The sequence below is a fragment of the Echiichthys vipera genome (assembly GCF_963691815.1).
Source record: "Echiichthys vipera genome assembly, chromosome: 9".
Lineage (NCBI taxonomy): Eukaryota > Metazoa > Chordata > Actinopteri > Perciformes > Trachinidae > Echiichthys > Echiichthys vipera.
In genome coordinates, this window is record NC_139834.1 from 27,255,192 (window position 1) to 27,278,730 (window position 23,539).

A 23,539-nucleotide genomic window follows, 5' to 3' on the forward strand; every position below is an offset into this window, starting at 1 on the left:
TCAGAAAGACTAAAAACACTAACAATTCAATAATTATATCCACATTCAAGTTAGTGGAGGGCTAAATGGGAAGTTAGCTGGTGCGCTATGGGCCCCTGCATGTGAAAGATCCATAGAAGATTTGGGTAATTGTATATGCAGGCATACTGTTCTGGCTTTATTCCACTTTCATAGGAATGAATGGGGCCCCGCCTCTAACACTGTATCAAGTTCTCTTCATATATCTGTGGTCTCTCTTTTTGCATCTTTATGTCCGCTCATTATCAGAAGGCCCGTGTTGGTCTTCTGGGAGTTAAAGTGAGTGGTGGGTGACCTTCGCTGGCTGTGGGCTGCCATCCAGCTCTACAGCTCTGTAAGCAGGCCGACCAGCAATGCTACAGCCTCAGCATGACTAATGAGACTGATTCAGACAGAGAGAGGGAGATACTATCCTCTTTGTGTACGTGTGTGGGTTCAGGACTCATTTTATCTCCCTTTTTCTGCGTCTCTTCCTCTCTGTATACTTCTCCGAGTGCTCATTTGTGTGAATGTGTGTGTTTTCGTGTGTGTGTGTGTGTGTGTGTGTCTGTGTCTGCCTCTTATCCTGGCCTCCGAAGAAGAGGGACAAAACAAGAGAGGAAACAAACAGAGGAAAATGGGCTGATAATAAGAAGGCTGTGTGTGTGTGTGTGTGTGTGTCTGTGCGTGTGTGAGTTGCTTCATTGTCTGCAGAACCACAAGGTGGATATCAGGGAGAAAACTGGCTGCAATAACAGGGAGCAAGAACACTCTTTTGTTATTGTCCTCCCTCTCTCTCTCTGAATCTTACTCTCTCCGCCCTTCTCTCCCTCTATCTCTCACTCACTCTGTCTCTATTTTTCTCTGAGCATAATAGTGTTTATTAATATTTATCAGTGTTGATCACTGCTGGCCAGGATTATAGTCTATTTATGTGGCATTTTGTATTCTGTCTTCCAGGGGGCTGGTGGCCTGTGTGCGTGTGCGTGTGCGTGTGCGTGTGCGTGTGCGTGTGCGTGTGTGTGTGTGTGCGTGTGCGTGTGCGTGTGTGTGTGTGTGTGTGTGTGTGTGTCCGTTCAGTGCTCTATTCTCTCTCTATCTCTCCATTGTATCTTCAGTCTCATTACCGTAAGCTTCTGCCTCAGTGGATGGATCACCCACACTGCACATTCTTTGGGTCTGCTGGGTGACGAATATCAACTCTAATAGCTGTGCTCACATCATACACACTAATATTTACTTAATATTCGTTAGAGCAAAGTTATCTGCTTTACAATGACCTGGATAGCCTGTTACCCTAGCTAGTAGACATTTGGATACCGAGCAGTATATTCCCATAATATCTGCACTACTGCCAGGTTTGTCAGTGCAAGCTTAGTTTCTTGTAGAATTCTGGGTATTTTATAGAGTGGTGGGAAGTACGGGAAGCTATTTCAGGCATTGAGGATCCCGGAAGTAAAAGTCAAAGTCATTAATTTCAACAAAAGACAATGCTTTGCGACTTGCACTTGGATCACTTCCATTTGGCTCGGATTAGTCTGAAACTGTCCTGGCGGAATCATCAGTACGACAGATGAGCAACGTTGATAGTAAATAGCTGGTTATTTTCCAAAATAAGGCATATATTTCAAAGGTATGAGACGTTAAGTTCAATCACTGTGCTTAAAATTGTCTTGTATGCACTGTCAATGGTGAGCTGAAGCACAAGACTATGCTTTGTAGAAACCTGACACTACATTCAGCAACTTAGATCACTGATTGTTCACAATCTTTGCCCAATTTTGACACATTAAGAAGATACAGAGCAGTGTTTGTTCCCCATTGCAATGATTGCATTTGCTACATATCTGATTAACACTTGACAATCATTAACTATTACAAACATAATTCCTCAGAAATTAAGTTCAAATCATGAAAACTATGGCTACATTTGTAGTATTGTTAAAGCAGTATAGATGTTTGACCCAGGAACCAGCAATTAATGCATCACTGACATATTATCACCTTTTTAGAACGTTATTATGGCCACCAGTTGCCTGCTCACATCACGTTACATCCAACGGACACGGAGCAACATCACCATTCATTTGGAGCGGAATCGCTGATGAAAGTAGTTATTCACTCTACTTTTAGCCCAGATTGCTCTCCACCAACTCCTGAGGGAACTATCTGGCTCTTCAGCTGCAAAATGCTGTGCGATGTTCATCGGCTAGTTGCCAACTTTGTCCGTCTGCAGTTTGGTGCTAAACAGGTGGTGTACTGTGTTTTTATTTAAAGCTGGTTTTCCTTGAAACACCTGCCTGCTGGTTTTTAGAAAGTGATGCTGATGAGAGCGTTGAGTGATACAAAACTTAAAAGTTGTGGACAACCGACGAGGTGAATGGAACTGCAGAGCTCTCTGAGTATGTCACTATGGCTGACTTTCACATTACACATAATCACTGAACCCATTGTCTATGTTAAATTACCCAGGAGACCTCTGTGTTTCAGCGACCGGTCACTTGACTTGACTTATGATCTTGTGAGTGGTCCAGAATATTTCAGCTTAATTGTAACTTCTTCACATTGCTGTTCAAAGTATTGGTGAAATAGGGGTCGGGATATGAGCCAGTATCCACAGTTTTGGCCTCTACAAGAATTGAGCCAGATAAGCAGCATAAGAGATACTTAACCTTTGGCTCAGGAGCCAACATGTATTTGGGGCTACATTATTTCTGCCAGATAAAACAACCCTGAACACAGATGGTGTTATCTCAGGCCACAGGTAACTTTTCTCCCATGTTTTCTTATGACTCAGTGGGATTCTAACTGACTTGTATAGTTGATTTTTTCTGGCAGCGCGGTGATAAATACATGCAGTGCCGAGGTGGTTTGCTGTCAAATGCTGTCTCGAATACAGCCCATTGAGGGAAACATATTTTGATGAGGTGCAGTTTTCACTTCTGCCTCTTGAGACATTTTTGATGAATGACGCAGCAAAATACGACACACACCTTGAGGCATTTTAATGACTTAAGCTGTAACACTTCCCCCATGATGCCTTTGTCTTGTGATATTTCTTGCCTCCGGCTGACCCATGTGGTGACCACCATGCTGTGAAATCCTCCTAATTTACAGTGAATTCTCAATGGGTGAATTTCTCAGATCCAACTATAGTATGAATGGTGCCTGTGAACTAAATTTACCGCACAGTGGTGTGCATTGTTAACTCTAGCACTTGACAGAATGGATAAATGCCTGCGACGGGCTCATGAGATTGTCAGCTTGTTATAGATTCGGAGTATTTCAGAGGCTGCGGCTGCTTAGCCTTAAAGCTGTATGAGTTGGACCTGAGGTGACCTTTTATTCTCAGAAACGTACCAGTAGTCTGGAGGAGACTTCTGAGCTGATGTGGAGCAGAAACGTCAGCGCTGGTTCTGCAGTTTAAGAACCTCAGTATTAGATCGTCACATTTTGAAATGACCTGCTCTTGTCCGTCAAAAGAAAGGCTAGAACTGGATGTGGTAAAGTGGTGCAACAATTCACCAAACCCTGACCTACGCTCGTCTCTTATGAGCCGCCCAAACAATCTGCTCAGAGGGAACAGGACAGGCTCAAAGTCTAATGCATAGTTCAGTTCAGTTCAGTTCAGTTTATTTTCAGACATTTCAGACAAAGACATTTCATGACAAACACAAAACAATGTATAAGGTCTGAATCAAGGGAGTAGGCAGAAGCTAAAGCTTATAACGCCTACCCTTTAAGATACATAAACTTAGGTAGCTGCTACACACAGATCAAAAAGAAAATGTCTGATAATTAATGTATTGCTGCTATCATCACACACAATCAACATATGTTTGAATAATGTTCCTCTTGAGAACAGTTTTAAAGTAAATGAATGTTCTGCAGTCTTTTAAATCTATGGTCAAATCATTCCAAACATTCACTCCAACAACATATCATATGAGGAGCTCTTTTCCAAAACACTATTAATCCATTTGAATAGTTTTCAGGAAAATTACATTTCTTACCCAGACCCACACATTTGGTTAATATTCAATGTATCTTGTCAAAATGGTTTATGGCTTAGTCTGAACATGTTGAACGGACGGACGAAACAAAAAACTCTCCCGCTTCAGAGCGCCGCCATGTTGGATCGCATAGAACGCTCATTGAATTCTGATTGGTCGAGAGGACGTATCTCATTTAGGCCAAAAATAGGTTTGGCGCTTGTCGCGGTTTGGAAAGGAACTGCATCTTGAGGACCATTTTAAACAAGGAGATACAGCGATTTGGTATGAAACATTGATGAAGCAGTGAAAAGGTTCTGTATACAGCAAAGTGGCATGACAAACTCATTTTTTTTAAATTTGGCTTTTATCTCGTTTTGGAAAAGAGCTCTTCATATCTTCTATAGGTCTTTCACTAGGTCAAAAAGGCAATCATTTCTTCCCTTTTCCATTCCCTTCCCTATGCAAACCTGTGCTGGTCGTCCGAGACGCAAACCTCTGCAGCACACTCACAAACTGCTGACCTGCAGCATCTAATGAAGAGTGTAATTATTTATTGATGGCCTGCGTTCGAATGTGTTGGTGTGGGTTTATGAGATACATGAATATATGCATGTGTGTTTGTGCAAACATTCATTAATGTGTATTTGTGTCTTTAATTATGCATGGGTGTGTGCGTGTGTGTGTGTGTGTGTGTGTGTGTGTGTGTGTGTGTGTGTGAATGCTGAAATGCACGTATTTGTAAAAGTTTGCGTGTCTAAAGCAGTCTGTCCCAGCTGTGTTTGGGTTTTCCTGCTAGCTGCTCACCAGGGGCTGTGAGATGAGATAAAGCTTAAAGATATGTTTTGGATTTGTGTTTCTTGCACACACGCACACTCACACACACACACACACACACACACACACACACGTAACAAATATGTTTAAAAAAATAAAACAAACAAACGAAAAATGTAATGTATTTGGTGAGTTAATTAGGTTATTCCATTATTCATTCATTCATTCATTCATTCATCTTCAACCGCTTATCCCGAGGTCGGGGTCGCGGGGGTGCTGGAGCCGATCCCAGCTGACATCGGGCGTAAGGCGGGGTACACCCTGGACAGGACGCCAGTCTATCACAGGGCACATAGAGACGAACAGAGACAGACAACCATTCACACCTACGGGCAATTTCAGACTCATCAATTAACCTAACACATGCATGTCTTTGGACTGTGGGAGGAAACCGGAGAACCCGGAGAAAACCCACGCAGACACAGGGAGAACATGCAAACTCCGCACAGAAAGGCCGAGGTCGGGATGCGAACCTGTGACCTTCTTGCTGTGAGGCGACAGTGCTAACCACTACACCACCGTGTAGCCGGTTATTCCATTATGTATCTTAAAAATGATTTTTCCAGTAGGGCTGAAACTAATGATTATTTTCATTATTAAATAATACGCCATCTAGTTCAAGTTCTATCAAATGTCAGAAAAGGTAGAAAAATGTCCATCCCAGTTTCTTGAATGACAATGTTTTGTATGAAGATATTCAGCTACATGTGATATTAAACAGAAAAAAATGCAAATCTCCATATTTGAAAGTAATTTGAAAGTATTTTTTTCATTTATAAATTGCCGGAAATGCTTTTTTCAACCATTTGTGCTTGGAAAATTTTATTTAACGGTTAATTGATTTTCAAAATAGTTTGAGATTAAGTTCCCAGTTTTTGAGCAAAATGGGACATGCCTACCTTTTAATAATATATATCAAATAACTGTGCCAGCCAGTAGCAAAAGTGTTGCACTAATAATTCTGTAATGTAGTTGGAGCTCTGGGCCTGTTTCCTCAGCACATCCTCCTCTGTGTCACTCTGTGCCGGCCACTTTCATCCCACAGTACAGTGCGGTATCTTCCAGGCTCCCATATTTGGGTGAATCCCTGTAGTGGTCTGTTGTAATTGGATTATAGTGGTCAGGGAAGGCTTTAGTTCAGATTACACAGATTATTGTCTGCAGCGCTCAGATGGACATCGCGCTTTAAAGAGCATCATCTGGTTTGTGTTACATAGAAAGAGCATTTTGGCAAACGTACAGATGTGATGTTTGCCTACATTTGGTAAATGTAGGCCAAGAGTAGCAGATGTGTCCATAGCAGGCTGAGGCGGACCAAACATAGTGGAGTACAGTAAAGGACGGATTGGCATTCAATCCGGATTATTTTGGGTGATAGAGATCCATTAAGATACGCACGGATCAAGCCCCAAACTGATTATAGGATCGTCTCTCTAATATCTTTCTAGCTCTCTAGCAACAAAGACATCCAGACAAACACAGATATAATACGATATTATTATTTAAGTTATAATGGCATTTAATTATATACTCTACCAGATAGAGACTAATAAGACATAAAATAGAGGCACACTCACACTGTCCGTCCGTACCGTGCCCCGGGCTTTAGGGTACTTGTCCCCTCCTCCCTCTCGCCCGTGGACCAGGCCTATTTGTACTCACACTACCTGGGCCTCGGCGAATGCTTCTTGCTGCCTATTCGTCATCACGCCATAACACCTCACACGCATTGATTGACGTCATTGCGATGCGTCGCTTTGTTTACAAATCTTTCCATAGACCTAAGACTTTTTGTGCGTCTTGTCGACTGTTCTTGAATATTTTCATCCGACCAAATCTGCAGTAAACACTCCACCTCCGCATCACACCAATGTGAACCTTTCGCCGCCATTGTTGTTGCTTGTGCTTGTACACGTGCGCACGCTTGTGCTCGTACATGTGTTTACACGCTCTTCAAAAGCCCACCTCTCTCAAACGGGCCATGGACAGCGAGCTGGCCGTAGCTAGGCGCGGTGCGGTTGCACTCACACTGGTCAAACGAACTAGGCTTTACCCGTAAAACCTGTTCGGGCACGGTACTGAAGGACTGTGTGAGTGCGCCCTAAGATGAGATGCAAATATCAATCAAGCAATTACAGGGTAAAAAACTTGGAGATATAAATTTGTGTCTGACTCAAATGCAGCTGAGATGTGGAGCATTAAGGTTTTGACATGCCATCTGGAAAAACTGCCATATACTCTTTCATTTTTTTATGTTTAACCACAAAACTATAATAAAAACATACTCATGAAGTGAAAATTAGCGATTGGATATCTACGAAAACCTGAATTCAAATGAAAACGAAAGTCATTCAGAGCCTCTCCATTCCACTTTGAATTACACAGCCTGGCCGACACTGCAAAATGTTCAAAGTGTGCATCACTGCTGTCAACAAATGTGTACTGTGCCAGAAAAGCGACACGCCAGACTGGAGCTTTCCATGTGGAATTAGCTCAGTGGATGGCAGAGGCTGTCTGGGGTGAGGCGAGCTGTTGTCCCACTGTGGCACATTAACCTATATGGCCAACTGACACTGGAGCATTGGAGCCAAGCCCTCTCTTCCCAAAGAGCTCTGTCTCCGTCTCTGTGGGATTCCCCTACTATGTATGTTTTGTTTTTCCGCACACCTTTGTGAAATTATGACCCCGAAACAGTTTCCCACTGGGATTCTTTCTCGACAACACACACACAGAGACTGGCTGGGATTTTGAATCTGCTCCACCTGGTATTTGAATTCACCAGCGTGGCACCCGACGCCATCTACTCACATTCGCAATTCAGCCTCTGCAATTAAAGCAATTATCCTTAAAGAGTGTTTCAAGGTGATTCAAAGTATATTGAGTGTGACAAATATTGAAGCTGATGAGGCCTACGGCACGCACCCATCCCTCTGTTGGAAGAGGAAATGGCTTTAGACAGGAAGTTAGACAACTGAGGCATGATGTGATTATTGCCAGGCCATTATAAGTACTTTTTTTATTACACAGCTTTTTTAAATACTCGATTGGTCAATCACAGCATTCAACGGTCTGTTACCTCTACGTACAGCTGCTATGCATAACAGAATGTTGATATGGACACATTTCTGATCTGGAGGACGCCGTCGGTTAATCCGCAGAAATAAGTCCAGTAAAGCTGTGGCAAAAAAGTCAACCTTCCATTGAAATACATACTTGTGGCAATTCTTTTTTTTTTTTTTTGTAAGTAGCCGTGTAATAAGCGTGATAATGCTGAACAAGCTGGTAACGAATGTAAAAATGATGTCAGGAAGAAGGAAATCCGCTTAACTCTGTGAGGGAGGCAGGTCAGGGTGGAGGATGGGGACCAAAATACAGGACTTTCATTCAAGGGACCAGTGTTCATGTCGTGGCAGTGTTCATGTCCCGGAATTACTAAACCCAACCAAGAAGTTTGTTATAAACCTGACCAAGTGGTTTTGATGCCTAACTCTAACCGTCAACCTTTGTTGCCTAAACGCAACTGTCCAACCTAAAACGTTGACTGGAATGTCATATTCTGTAAGGCGTCATACAAATCACTTCCTGTCATATTTGGTAAGATAACATACAAACCTGTTGCATTGAACCGTTGAGAATGCGTTGAATTGAGTTGCGCAGATGCAGATATTCAGGAGAGTAGAGAAGACGGAAAGAGAGAAAAGAGAAGATTGAAAAAATATAGAAGTTGTGGGAGAACTGGGACTTGCACACGCACACACATACGCGCGCGCACACACACACAGACTTGCATGCTTCGGTGTCATACACTAAAAACACTGTTTTTTCCACTGTTATTGATCTGTTTTTTTATTTTACACGTTCACACTTCATGGTTGCAGGTCAGCCAAGTTTTGTAAGTTTTTGTTGAAAATGATTCAATGCTCCTCGTACCGGCACATCTGCTTTCAATCACAGAGGGGGAAACGCGGGGAATGGAGTAAAAAGAAAAAGTGATGAAATAACAGAGTCAGAGAAAATGAAGAAGGGATCCAAGAATAAAATCAAAATAACATAAAAGCATTGGTGGATAATGATGAAACCAACAGACCAAGGAAACTGTGAGGAACGAATGGAGCTGCAAAACAAATGTTGATCTCTTGGAATCCCAGCTATTCCTCTGACTCTGACCTCTGGGGCTGAAGTCTCTCTCTCTCTCTCTCTCTCTCTCTTTCTCTCTCTCTCTCTCTCTCTCTCTCTCTCTGTCTCCCTCTCTCTCTCTCTCGAGCCTGCAGCATTTCGTTCCACCAGAGCACATCTCCTCGCTGCCAGGCTCTCCCTCCGTCTCCAGCTTAATACTCTTTACTTCACCCAAGCCAAAACAGCAGATGCAGAAATGTCAAAGTGCCTTCCTCACACTCATGAACTCACAGAAAAGTAAAAAAATCCCAACATATTTTCATAAAACATAAAACCAGTTCAATGATTCCTCGTTCTGTGTGCAAAAATAAGAAGCAGGCAGTTCCCTGTCATGTCAGTGATCAAGAAACAAAGTAGTGCCCGATGGTCTTAGTGGCCTTTCGCTCGCTGAAATAAAATGAGTGCTGCCAGTTCTACCATGACGGTCAAATATTCAGCTGTTTTGCAGGATATGTTACTGTGAAGGGATAAACTGAGTATGGTTAAGACTGATCTGGAATGGATTTGGAAGATTTCTGCAGACACTCTACCAGATTGCCAGTTATTTTTTCTCAATGTACCAAACCTTAGCAGAAACTACTTGTGGGGAATTTTATCCTTTGGCTGACTTAAATACAAAATGTACCCTGTGGAGTTTTCTTGTAAACATTCAATCACACTTTGTCTTGTGTATTCCTGAAGTAAACCAGTGGAATGTTTTTGTGTATCTGTCGTATCATCGGCATGCTCCTGTACACACTGTACATTCCCGACCTTGCGTGCATGCCAAGGCTGTAGCACTTGAGTCCGGTTTGGTTGTCGGAGCTCACTTTTTTGAAACCTTGCCCTAGTCTCCTTCTCTTGCCTTGCTGGACTTCGAATTATCTTGGATTGGGCTATAGAGAACTGCTCGAGTTGTACCTGGCTGCTTATTCAGGATCAGCATTGATTAGTTTAATGTTAGAAGACCATTCTTGTTGTTTATAGATCCATCCTAACTCCTGAATCTCTATATCAGCATTTATTACTACATACATACATTAGTATTGCCCATTATTGTCTTGAACAAGACTTGATCTGGTCTAGAATAAGATGGTCTTGACTACAACCCTGGTGCATGCTACTAAAACAGTGGATGACAGTGCCCTCCATTTTAACAGAACCAAGATTCAGCCCCAATGCAAAAGTGCATATAGTGTCTTGTGCATCTTCTGCTTATCTTGTAAGTTATTATACCAACTGCAGTAATAGAAGTTGGGCACTAGGGTTCTGTGTGCATGTGACAGCTTGTGTGTGTGGGTGTGAGATGCAGATGCCCGTAGTTCTGTTGCCATTAGAGCAGACTGCACCAGATGTCTGCACAAAGTCCAGTCTGTCTGTGTGTCTGTGTGTGTGTGTGCGCGCGCGTGTGTGCGTGCGCGTTTGTGCGCGCGCGTGGTGTGTGTGTGTGTGTGTGTGTGTGTGTGTGTGCGTGTGTGCGTACACAAACACACACGCAAAGCAATGGATAGTATGTGCACATATATTTTTCTGTTTGAGTATGTGTGTACACAAAGTTAGAGAGCAAATTATAAATACTGGATTTACTCAGAAATACTGACTTAGAGAATCTCTGAAAAATCCTTTGCAACAAAGTAATGTCTAAGAAACCCACTACAGTTACTGAACTGTGGAAGAGACTGCAAGAAGAATATGGACCAAGATCAAACCAGAGCAGTGTGAGAAACTAGTGATGTCCTGTGGGCGCAGATGTGCTGAAGTCATTCTAAGCTGTGGCCTCTACACTTCCTATTCATTTTTGAATCCTATAGCCCTGAGAAAACATTTTCTAAATCTTCTCTTCTGACGCAATGGTTACTGTTTTCTAATTTTTCACAAAATAAAGGTTTTTTTTTCAAGTGCCTTGGTTATTAAAAAAAAAACATGCTACTAAAGCAGTGGTATCGCCAGAGCAGGTAGTCTTTTAAATTCTGAATGATAAAAAATAGTGATATTTCAGAATAAATCAAGTATTTATAATTTGTTCTCTAATTTTGATCTCCAATGTATGTGTGCGTGCGTTTGGGTTTAAGCAGGTCAAAGCTTCCAGTGTCCCAGACTGTTGACAGATGTTTTAGATCCCTGACACACACACACACACACACACACACACATTCATTAACAACCAATTAGAGAGCAGATATTGGCTCACAGGGGGAAACTAAAGGCCAACCAGTGCTGTTCCCCGCTTCCATCGCCAAGTCACAACAAATACCTGGATGCAGGCCAAGAGTGTGTGTCTGTGTGTGTGTGTGTGTGTTTAGTTGTTGATGACTTCTCTTCTCCCAAGTTTGGCAGTCCAATCTAATCTCCTTTCTTTGTTAAAAACACACACACACACACACACACACACACACACACACACACACACACACACACACACACACACACTAACACTTACATAATTAAATGCATTTTTCCACTCTGCAAGTCCTGTTTTTCATTGCATCAGTCAGTGTGTCTCTGTAGTACAACTCTCACTTCAACACTATCTTTCTCACATGGGAATGTGGCCCAAGCTATGTTGCACACACACACACACACACACACACACACACACACACACACACACACACACACACACACACACACACACACACAAGCTCATTCTCCATGGGATCGAGGCAATGTGTTTATGCCAGTATTGGATGAGGAGATGCTTGAGACATTTGGCTCTCTGGAGAGCATGTTGACAACATCTCTCTGGCTCTCCCTCTCTGTTTACCTCAATCACTGTCTCGAACTTGCTCATTATCACTCCATCTCTCTCTTTGTGATGTGATTTTCAGTGCTCCCTTACATCTCTGCAAATAAATGATTTAGAAAAAAAAATGCTGACAGTTTAAGTCGATTAGAATATGAGATGAAGATGCTTTTTTTTTTTCGTGATAAACTACACCGCAGTAAACTGAAAGTAGAGTTAGACAGAGATGAACCAAGCACAACATCCAGGCTACATCATGAAGCCACTGAAAAAGTGTCAAAACCCTCAGTTCTCTCTAATGCACCTTAATGCCCAGCTATACAGCAGAAATGAACATGTTTACAGTGGGGATGAGCAAACACACAAACACAAATGTAAGAATAGGGTCGGAAACAAGATGACGTCTTTGTAGAAATGATTTTCCCGGGTGAGTTTATGAAAGTTTCATTCATGTAACTTTCAATGGTGTTGGATTCATTCATTCATCTTCAACCGCTTATCCCTGTCGGGGTCGTGGGGGGGCTGGAGCCGATCCCAGCTGACATCGGGCGTGAGGCGGGGTACATCCTGGACAGGACGCCAGTCTATCGCAGGGCACATAGAGATGGAACAGAGACAGACAACCATTCACACCTAAGGGCAATTTAGAGTCATCAATTAACCTAACACGTGCATGTCTTTGGATTGTGGGAGGAAACCGGAGAGCCCGGAGAAAACCCACGCAGACACGGGGAGAACATGCAAACTCCACACAGAAAGGCCCCAGCGGGATTCAGGATGCAAACCTGGAACCTTCTCGCTGTGAGGATTATGTTATGTAATCTTATTCTGATGAAATAGCTGCATTGTTTCCCTTAGTTTCTATATGTAATGACTGGTGCACACATCGACCTTAGCCCCCCATGGGAAAACTACCCCGACCTGATGTGTATATTAACAATTTAAAAAAAAAAGGAGAGCTGATATCAAACAGAACCAAAAAAACGTTAGAAACCAGCCAGAAGCAGAACCTATTGGATTGTTATCTATGATCCAAAATGCCTTATTTATTCCCCTGCAGACCACGGTTCGCAATCTTTGTCTCGGCTAAAAATCATATTTCTCATGTGATTATTATGATGTGCCATGTGGTCAGAGCTGATAGCAAGCCTGTTGTCAGTACAAAGTAAGAAAAAGGAGGTTAAATACACAAAGCAGTTACTATAATAGTAGTTTTACAGTGGATGTGTGCTTACTGTGGTAATGTTGGAAACATGTTCTTGCAAGTTACACATCTTCTAAAACCACAGTAGGCTCATGACAGCTCTTAGGCTTACATGTCGGATTCAAACTCTCCGTCTGTCTCTCTGTCTCCTGCTCTCCTCCTGGATTGAGGCTCATTAGTGGCAACAAGAGTGCTGTTGACCTTTGGCCTTCCCCTATGCCTCTCCTCCCTATCTCCCCGCTTTTTTTGCTTTTTCTCTCCCTATCTCGTCGGCTTTCTCTTCAGCTCACTTGCCCCACTCTTTCCCTCATTACACCATCATCATTCACCCAGCAAGAGTTTGGCAGGGGTGTGCGTGTGTGCGTGTGTGCGTGCGTGTGTGCGTGCGTGCGTGCGTGTGTGCGTTGCCCGGGGCCATCCTGCTCCTGTGTATGGCAGAGGTCTTCGGCAAGGACAACACAGGGGACTCTGTCCTTGTCTAACCCCCTGGAAATAGAACAAAGGTGTGTGTGTGTGTGTGTAAGTAATAGTGCTATGTACGGTGTCCTGAGTATGAGCTATAGCTTGTAATAATAATAGCATGGTCAGAGGTCCAGTAGGCCAAGAGGGACAAGCTATGTAGACCTTATAAAAGCACTAATAAAAGACTACTGCAGGCCACCTTATGTTAGGGACACAGTAAATTAATGTTACAGTGATTTGCACCAAACACTTCATAGCCATCGAGGACATAGCATTTTTACGTGACAGATCCAGAAGATAAAATTTGATCTCAGTGGCAAAAAATCCCCAAAATGTTAAGGTATGCGGCTGATGATTCACTCAAATCAGGCCCTGATAGTCTGACACATTTTTTATGTCCATGCTTTGAGTATCAAGCATGTATCGACTTTTGTTGACTCTTTCTGATTGTGTTCAATAAAAAAAATCCAATCAATGTTAAAAAAACATTACTTTGGTCTTGCAATAATGGTACCAAATCTCAGGTGTACCCAGTGTCAATTTTGAGTACATAGAGGTAAAATTAGCCATCCGTAACATACTGATCCAACTTGGATCAGTCCCAATAGCGATACCTAGATGGTAAATGGGCTTGTACTTACATAGCGCCTTTCTAATCTTCTGGCTACTCAAGGCGCTTTCACAGTGTTTGTCACATTCACCCATTCACACAGATGGCAGTGGACATCTACATACCATCTGATCTAATCACACATCACATTTGCGCAGCATGAGGAGCAATTTGGGGTTCAGTGTCTTGCCCAAGGACACTTCGACATGTGGACCGAGGGAGGTGGGGATCGGTCCGTCGATCTCTCGAATGTAGGACGACCCACTTAACCACTGAGCCACCTAGTGGCCTAGGCTTTGGGTACCATGTCCCGATCTGATCCCAGTGTTTAATCAATAAGCGGTATGCTTGTTGTGGGAGTGACTGGCATCATTCCTTTATGTATGAGGCAACATCAGGCTTGACTGAAACATGACTTTCCTAAACAAAATGTGACATCGATACATAGATGTACTGTATATTTACTCAATTGTTATGTTCTTATTTCATATTTCGTATGAACTAAGCACACGGTAAAGTCTATTTTTGTATACTAGCATGAAATGGCCCCATTTATACACTTTATTTACACTTAGCCACATGTATGCATCTGTCATACAGGCTAGCCATGAATCTGATTTCACCTATGTGTAGTCTAGATATTAGAATAAACAGAGGGAGATCAAACGATGATAAAAAATTGGGCTCTTCGGTCCCTTTCCCTGTTGGTGGCTGGAAAAAGCTCCCGCTTCTCCTAAACGTAGAGGAATGATAGAGTATGCAGAGCGTTGGAATTACATGTCTACAAGGCACACAACAGCTAGCAGATGTCAGGTCTGTGTGAGGCCACATTTGTCTGCAGTGAAAACACGTCGACTGAACGCTCCACTGTGCCTCAATCTGAGCTGTTGACTCTATGGTAATGATGCAAGTCAGGCTAAACATAACAAACCATTAGCGTCCTCAGCATGCCGGCAACAGTGCTGAGAAGATGGCGATCTCACTTCTGTGTGTGAGAGCTTGACAGACACACAGAATGCAGATTAGTTTATGTATGAGGCGCCGGCATAAATAAATCCAGGCTAAATGATGTAATTATAAACTACTATAATAAACTATTCTTTACCCCAGTCATGTTCCTTTATAACGTTCAGTTTCGACGCAAAGGATAGTTGGCCTGTCGTTCAGGGGAGAAGAATGCTAGTGTTTTTGTGCTAGTATTCAGTAGCATTGATTTTAGCCATCATGCCATTAGGTCCTCTTTTTTTTTACTCTTTAATTCATTCTCAGCTCGACAGGAGGGCCTCTGCAACAGCATTTAGTTATTTAGATAAACAAGCATGTAACCTGTACATGCCCAAAACTAGGAGCATCATCCTGTGGTGCTCTTAAAGGAAAGAAACAAAGGGAGGGGGGAAAGAAAGATGGTTTCAGAAAGCTGCAGGGACGTGAAAGCAGGAAAAAAAGACTCACCCTTTGGGACGGACATGATTTCCCACTGTGCAGTGGTGAACACTGAATGAGAAAAACTAAGAAAGGGAGAAGAGAAATATGTGGAGCAAGGGAAGCAAAAAGAGGAGAGAACGAAAGGCAGGATTAGCAGGAAGAGGATGGAAGGAAAAGGAGATAAAGAAATAGACAGGAAATGAGGGAAAGCAGTGAATGGAGGTCTGGTTCTGCTCCGTCTTTATCAGAGGAAACGAGGGAACTGTATGGCAGGGACCCAAGGCTAGGGTTCAGAGTCTCACTGAGCCATGGCCATCTCTCTTCCTCCCTCTTCCCCTCTCTTGATTTCAACACTTTTATTTTCCCCCTCTTCATATCGCTCTCCATCTCCTCTGCATCACTTGACTTTCCTTTGTTTTGTAGACTTGCTCTTGTTTTTTTCCCTTTGTCCTCCTTTTTCCTTTTCTCTAATTACTCGCAAAACAGTTCCAAAACTGAGAACATGTTTATGTAAATCATACAAAAGCCAGCTTTTGTGCGTGTGTGTGTGTCTCTCTCTCTCTCTGTTTGCCTCTCCCTCTCATTGTGTCACTATGCATCATTGTTCATTGAAGTTAAACTTGACTGTGTTTCTGTTGCCTTTGAAAGTCTGGTAGAAGGGAGACGATGTCTGCCACAGGCCTTTTCTCAACCTCTTTTCCAAACCTGCAACACACACACACACACACACACACACACACACACACACACACACACACACACACACACACACACACACACACATGTTATGTGCAAAAACAGACATGTCGCCCTGACAGCTTTGCTGTTTTGGAGGGACGGGGTGATTGATTAGTCTCCATGGAGACGACACAACTTGTAATGAACAAGAGCAAGCTGGCATGTTAATTTGTGTACCGTGGGAGGCTCGATCATTCTTGTTTATTTGTGTAAGCTGTATATTTGCTCCTGAATCTTAATATACTTTGCCTTTTATTTAATAGAAAACCTGAGTGGTTGTTGCTGTGGCTGAGATGAAACAGTCGCTCTATGGATAAAGAGAAGTCCAATAGATGATAAAACCAACTTAAATATATAAACAACCCTCCTCAAATTAACACATGAAACAACCACAAATACCATGATTCCATCATGTTTTCTGCATGCTTTTCTATTGTTGGCTTTATTGTTTCGACTGGTAAATATAACAGTCACATAATTCAATTCAATTCAATTCAATTTTATTTAAAGTGCCAAATCATAACACAAGTTATCTCAGGACACTTTACAAACTAGGTAAAGACCACACTCTATGACTTATTTATGATTTACATAGACCCAACAATCCCCCCGTAGAGTACGGTGGCGTTGGAAACCTTCACTATAACAGACAGGAACGTCAGACAGACCCAGCTCTGTGGAGGACGGACATCTGTCTGCGTCGGTTGGGGAGGAAGAAAAGAAGAGAGAAAGAGAGAAAAGACAGACAGATGGACAGAGAGAGACAAAGACAGACACAGAGACAGACACAATTCCAGTAACTATAATAATATCTATAGTAATGTGAATATGACTTATATGTTATGTCAGTTAATACAGCAGAATAGTAGAAACAAGCACAGCTAAGGTGATAGATTATAATAGCAGCAGGAAGCGTCATGCAGGACCACAGCAGCAGGCCCACCTGCTGCATATCAGCAGAGACCTGCGAGATGACAAAGCACAAACAACATACCGTTGGCCGTTTCACAGGGTTAAATATGAGGCCATGTTTCATAAGTTCACTTATGAATTGATGTACATATTGTGTTATCATACAGGCCTGTTGATGAGAATATGTTGCATAATTAGATCATTTCGCCCTGCACTCTTCTGCAACGGTTGAATGGCACCTGACTGGAGAATCAGCTGCATCAAGTGAAAAATCTAACTTTAAAAGTGACACATGGACACACATTATTACCAGCATTTTCCTTTGCCAATGTCCTGGAAATTGTCTTTGAATTCTTTTGAATGTTATCCAAATGTCAAGTCAAGCATTGTTTTCTGCATTTTGTTTTATAAAAAAGGTTTCTGTATCAGCGCATAGTGGAAAACATATATATCCAGATACTGATGGATATAGATCAGGGGTAGCCCAACCCTGCTCCTGGAGAGCTACTGCCCAGAACGGGATATACAGTATATGGTTATGGAGTAGAGTCCAACCGATTTATCATTCAACAGATATTATTGGCCTAAAGTGGCCTTTCGCAGACATATCAGTATCTGTTAGGGGTGTAGATACACGTATTTGTACTGAATCGTCACAGTACAGGCACTGTTCTGGATGGGTACAGAGGTGGACCGCAGTCTGTAAATGTGGCGACATTGACAACATGAAACCAGAACTTGCAGACGTCCCCCTGTCCTTCAAATGTCAAGTGGGGATAACTTCAGATTCCAGGTTAATTATGAACATGCACACGCATTTAAATATCCACCATCCAGTTCGGCTGTGGCTATATATAGGATTGGCGATATTGATGTATACTGTATATATCGTCATATTGCCTAGTCGTACATGCTCTGTGTGTGTGTGTGTGTGTGTGTGTGTGTGTGTGTGTGTGTGTGTGTGTGTGTGTGTGTGTGTGTGTGTGTGTGTGTGTGTGTGTGTGTGTGTGTGTGTGTGTGTGTGTGTGTGTGTGTGTGTGTGTGTGTGTGTGTGTGTGTGTGTGTGTGTGTGTGTGTGTGTGTGTGTGTGTGTGTGTGTGTGTGTGTGTGTGTGTGTGTGTGTGTGTGTGGTCGCCACAGTAATTTATATGCAGTCGATTATCTCTGTTACACATGTCCACATGATGCAAACATAGCTTTGACATGCTTTTAATGACAGGGCAATAACACACACACACATTCACATTCATAAATCAAGCATGACATATCAACATATCAGTGTGGCAGTGTGCCTGTACGGGACTCTTTGATTGTGATATGCTAATCTGACCTATAATTTCCTTCCTGTCATGTCTCTGTCATCTCCTCCAGTGTCCTGCTCATGTGTTCACACTTTCCTCCATGTCTATTCCAGTTCCATTTGATTTACTCGCTGTATCGGCTTGTCTCTTATTAGAAGCTACATTGCCAAAGCTGTATACAAAGAAATCAATATTTAGAACATTAGCAAGCAAGTGTTCGTCCATTCAGACAATGCCGAGATGCTTAATTGCTATGGTTTGACATTGTGTTCTATGAAATTGTCAAAGGCTGTAACAGAGGGGAAGGCATCAGTCACAAAAGCTGAAACTGCATACCACTTAGGTTGTGCTTTTTTTGGCCTTAATGAAGTACAAACATCATTGTCACTCTTTTCTATCAGTTTTGGGAGTTGATGAAAACCGAAGATGATTTTTTCCAGTGACACCCATTCATTTCACACCATTTCTTAGTAAATCTGCAGTGGCTTGGCTCCCTTCCAGCACCATAAAACATCCACTAAGTGCAGAGAGATCGAAAAAACTCCTCCTTCTTTAAGAATTAATGTTAGTTTAATGAGAAAAGGGATTTAAAAAGTGTTAATAGTTGAGTTAATGGCTTTCTCCTTTTTCTATCTCCCCACACTCCAGCCGCTGCAGATAGATGATAACTTCTGCGGCCAGGACTTCAACCAGCCTCTGGGGGGCACCACCGCCATCGAAGGCATCCCGCTTTACGTGGACAAGGATGACGGCATGACGTCTGTGGCGGCCTACGACTACCACGGATACACTGTGGCGTTCACTGGCACACGCAGTGGACGCATGAAGAAGGTAGGCATTCTGGACACTGTGTGTGTGTGTCTGTGTGTGTGTGTGTGTGTGTGTGTTTGTGTTCAGATTAGAGATGTGTGAAAACCTCGCACTCCAGTGTTGATGACTCATGAAAATATTAACTCTGAGTAAAGGATTATAAACTCTTCCGAAGGGAAAAATTCAATAATATTTCAATATTTGGGTCGGAAACTCTTCATAGTTTACAAATCTACAGTAAATCAATTATGATAAAATGTCATAGGTAAAGGGATAATGCTGTTTCTCATACAGTGACTGCATTTTGTGATTTTTTTGTACTATCTTTTGTCAGTGGAAGTTTCTTGCACATTATGTACAATTTCAGAGATAAGTTACAGTGGTAACTGACATAAAATGTGACTGGAATGGTGTTTGAAATGATCCTGCCAAAGTCCTGTGTGTGTGTGTGTGTGTGTGTGTGTGTGTGTGTGTGTGTGTGTGTGTGTGTGTGTGTGTGTGTGTGTGTGTGTGTGTGTGTGTGTGTGTGTGTGTGTGTGTGTGTGTGTGTGTGTGTGTGTGTGTGTGTGTGTGTGTGTGTGTGTGTGTGTGTGTGTGTGTGTGTTTGTGCGTTCCATGCTCTACAGAAAACCATTTTCACTTTGAAGCAATTTTGTGTCATTTTATGATGCATTTTCAATGGTCATTGGTTTTGGCATTGCTGACAAAAGGTTTTGTCATCAGAAGTCTCATTGCAGACATCAGCTGTGAATATAGGGCGTGTGCATGTGTACTGGCATATTTTGTGAGTTTTGTCTTAAATTGGCTGTTAACTGATTGCTGAATATGAATAAGACACATATATGTTTGAAGTACAAAGAAAGGCACCTGCTCTGGAGGGCGAGGTAATGTGTGTGTTGATGTGTTGAGCTGTCTGGGGTTTATCTTGCTCAGTGTTGTTTGGTGGTTGGGTCACTGAGCTGCTATAAGGTGGGTGAAGAGGATTTCTTATGTGTCTCCTGAGGTAGGAAAACCGCACATTGTGTGTGCGTGCATTTGTGTGTGTGTGTGTTTGTGTGTTTGTTTGCATGCTTTTTGCCTCAGAAATCTATTCTCAATCACAGACAGCAGTAACTTCCCATCATGTTCAGCATACACACAGCATGTGGTCGCTTTGTGTGTGTGTGTGCGTGCCTGCGGGTTTACAGTATGTGTGTGTACCAATGTTGACTAGACGCTCAGTGTGTGTGCCAATCAGCCGCTCCTTCATCTTAGATCCAACTGAGCTGCTTCTGTGCTTTTTTTTCTTCCTCTTTTTTTCACTTTTATCCACAGCAGGATATCTCCATATGAGAGTGTCCGTGTCACCAATAGACTCTGGAGACTGAATAAAACACCTGAGGATAAAAATAATTGCATAAATACATACATAATACAAACTATATAAAAACAAAGTTACATCCAGCTTTCACTGTTGGCGGCATTTCAATATGAAGTCTACTTTCATTTTAAAGCTGCTTGTGTCTTTTATTTTGAAATGGTGATGTCTATGTTTCCAAGTCTTTCTGTTTACATCGCACTTTCTGCCGAATGCATTTGAACTATTAAGCTGCTGCAGTTTTTGATACGTATTTGACACTTTAAGCATTAGGGCCTGTGTGTTTCCGTAGCCTCTTGAATGTCTGGCTGTAATGCTGCTGTCAACCGATTTTATATAGGCTACGATAATGTGCACAACACACACTCGCAAAGACACACACATGCCTCCTTACACGGCTTCCTGTCTCTGGTGTTTTGCTAAGTCGACTGAAACCTGGCCCACTAGTCCTTGCGCCTGACCCCTGTTCCGTGTCTGTGCGCGTGTGCAGACAGATGATTTGTGTGGGTTTGTCGAGTGTGTGAGTTCAGCAGATCCTGGATGATATCCCGCTGATCGGAATCCCATTTCCCCCTCAGCCGGCGTGTCTTCCTGTGCTCTGGGATGGATGGAAGGAGGAAGGTGAACACAGAGGTGGAGGCTGCCAGTGTCCTCACACAGATCAATGCAGATGCTGCAGTAACATGCAGCCGTCTGCATTGTGTGCATAATCAGCAGTGGGTAAACCTACAGCCAAGTGTACAAGGCTGTTACATGTGTTGGTGCTAGTTTTTCCTCTGACACAGGATTTGTTTTAGCTTTAAATGAGGTCTCTCTAAATAAATTGGACGACAACTGTTAAATGACTGAAATAAGATTTGTACCGGGCAGAATTCGGAGGGAGGAAGAAGGAATAGAGCTGGGATTAGAAAGGAGGAGAAGAATAGGGAGGCTGAGGCAGATGGAGAGAAATGGTAACAGGCCGTGGGGTTTTATTGCTATTCATTGGGAGTTAAACTGTGCTCCTTGGCCTAATGAAATGTAAAGCTGCAGTGTATTGATGTCTGCACACGCGCACACTCATTAGAATTCCTACAATGTGACTGTTGCTGAACGTGTGTGCCTGCGTGGACACGTCTCGGCTGCCAGACTCCCCTTATTGATTGATCTATGAATATATAATCGTTAGTGTAAATCTTAAACCAAGGCAGTCCGCTGGATAAGTGATGGTGTCTTTGGCTGGGTGTGTGTGTGTGTGAGAGAGAGAGAGAGGGATCCGTGTTGCTTCACATCCGCATGACTAATCAGAATGCCTTGACTGACCAGGCACACAACATATATGTGCAAAATACCCACCTAACGTCTTCATTACTGAGTTTGTGGCTCTCTTTCTTTGCAAGTTGTGACTGTGCATGTAAGGAGGAACACTGTGGTATAAGAGGCCGTTGTAAACAGTTCTGACGTTCTACCGAATCAGCATTCTATTGGTGCATGATTTTAAACAGTCTTTATCGGTTTTTATGTGGCACAGTGGAGAACAGCTAATTAAAAGCTCCATGCCAAATTTGAGGCTTATTTTGTGATTAAATGGTGCAGTATGGCCTTTGTTAGAATATGGTTGCAATTACATCGGGTGATTAATAATAAGAAAGAAGCAGATCAATGACAAAATGCTGAAGTGCTAATCTGAAGAGTTAACATCCCATTTCCCCCATATGAGATGCGGGACACATGGCAGGATGTGGATGCAGGATGGGAGTAGAGCCAGAACAATTACACAATGAGTCGAACAGTTTGATCGACAGAAAATGACTCAGCATATATTATAATAATTGATCAATCCTTTCAGTTTAGGAGGACTGTGAGACAAAACAAGCAGATTGAAGATGTCACCTAGGGAAGCGTGCACATTTCTTACAATTCTCTCACACTTCGTAGACCAAACGTTTTATTTTGAAATGCAGATTAACCTGCTGCTCTGATAATAATGAAAAGGTAAGTCGCAACCCCGAACGTCAGCAATACAAAGGATGTGCAATATGTGGAATATCATACATGATGAAAACAAGTCATGATGTGGGAGCTACGATATAATGCGCAATTGAACTTGACTTATTTTGGTCATCAGAAGTCAAAAACACAGTGTTGTTGTTAAATATATAATCTTTTTTGGATGGTGGCAGTCATGGGGTAATGCTATTTGCTTAAGCATCATGTCATGAGTCATCATGCATTTAGCGTCTCTAATAGAGAGCTCTGGAAATGCTAAGTAGACACGGACTTTAAATGTTATTGCAAATGACTGCCCTCTATGATACGCCACCATCTTTGAGTTTGCTAACATTAGCTAACCACTGTGAGCTATTAGTCCTACCAGAGGCAGCAAAACCCATGAGGTCAACACTTTATTTGTAAGATAATTTGCTAATTCATAGTCTCACTTAATGTTATGAAAACAGGGTTGCTTCAGAGCAAAAACGGATGCTGCCTTGTCATTTCATCGACGACATGACTCATCATGCTTAGGTGCAAGAAAAGAACAGGGATAAAAGCAACTCACTGGAACCTATGACGTTGGCAACTTTCGACTTAAAGCTGCAGTAGGTAAAAAAACAGAAGAAAACAAAACACAAGAATTTGCAGCAGTGACACCTCCCCATGCAGCTCTCCTCTCTCCCTTCCCTGTCTCTGTAATGACTTGGGATTGGCCAAAGTCTCCCGTCATTGGTTAGATTGGTCATGACTTCTATGATGAAAGATTTGTATTTTCTCACAGCATCCCCAAAAATATACTGCCTACCACACGTTTAAGTCCTGAATAACACAACAGTGACCTTATCAAGCTAACCCTTCCCGTAGACATCATTGACATGGTTATCATGAAAGCGCCGTTAATTGTTGGATCTGTAGTTCAGAATGAAAGACAAAAGATAAAGGATTAGCAGGCTGTTAAAGTCTGAAGCACATACTAGACAGCGCAATACTAGACGGAGAATTGCCAGATGAAAGAGATGAGA

At 42.4% G+C, this 23,539-nt stretch overlaps 1 protein-coding gene across 1 annotated transcript in view; it reads left to right on the plus strand.

The window, feature by feature from the left end:
- LOC310951185 (plexin-A1-like) overlaps window positions 1-23,539 on the plus strand; it is a 264,511-nt gene that overhangs the window by 40,597 nt on the left and 200,375 nt on the right. Inside the window, exon 3 of the mRNA XM_083919308.1 lies at window positions 19,025-19,207. Within this exon, the coding sequence (XP_083775434.1) occupies window positions 19,025-19,207 (183 nt within the window). The remainder of the gene's footprint in view (window positions 1-19,024; window positions 19,208-23,539) is intronic.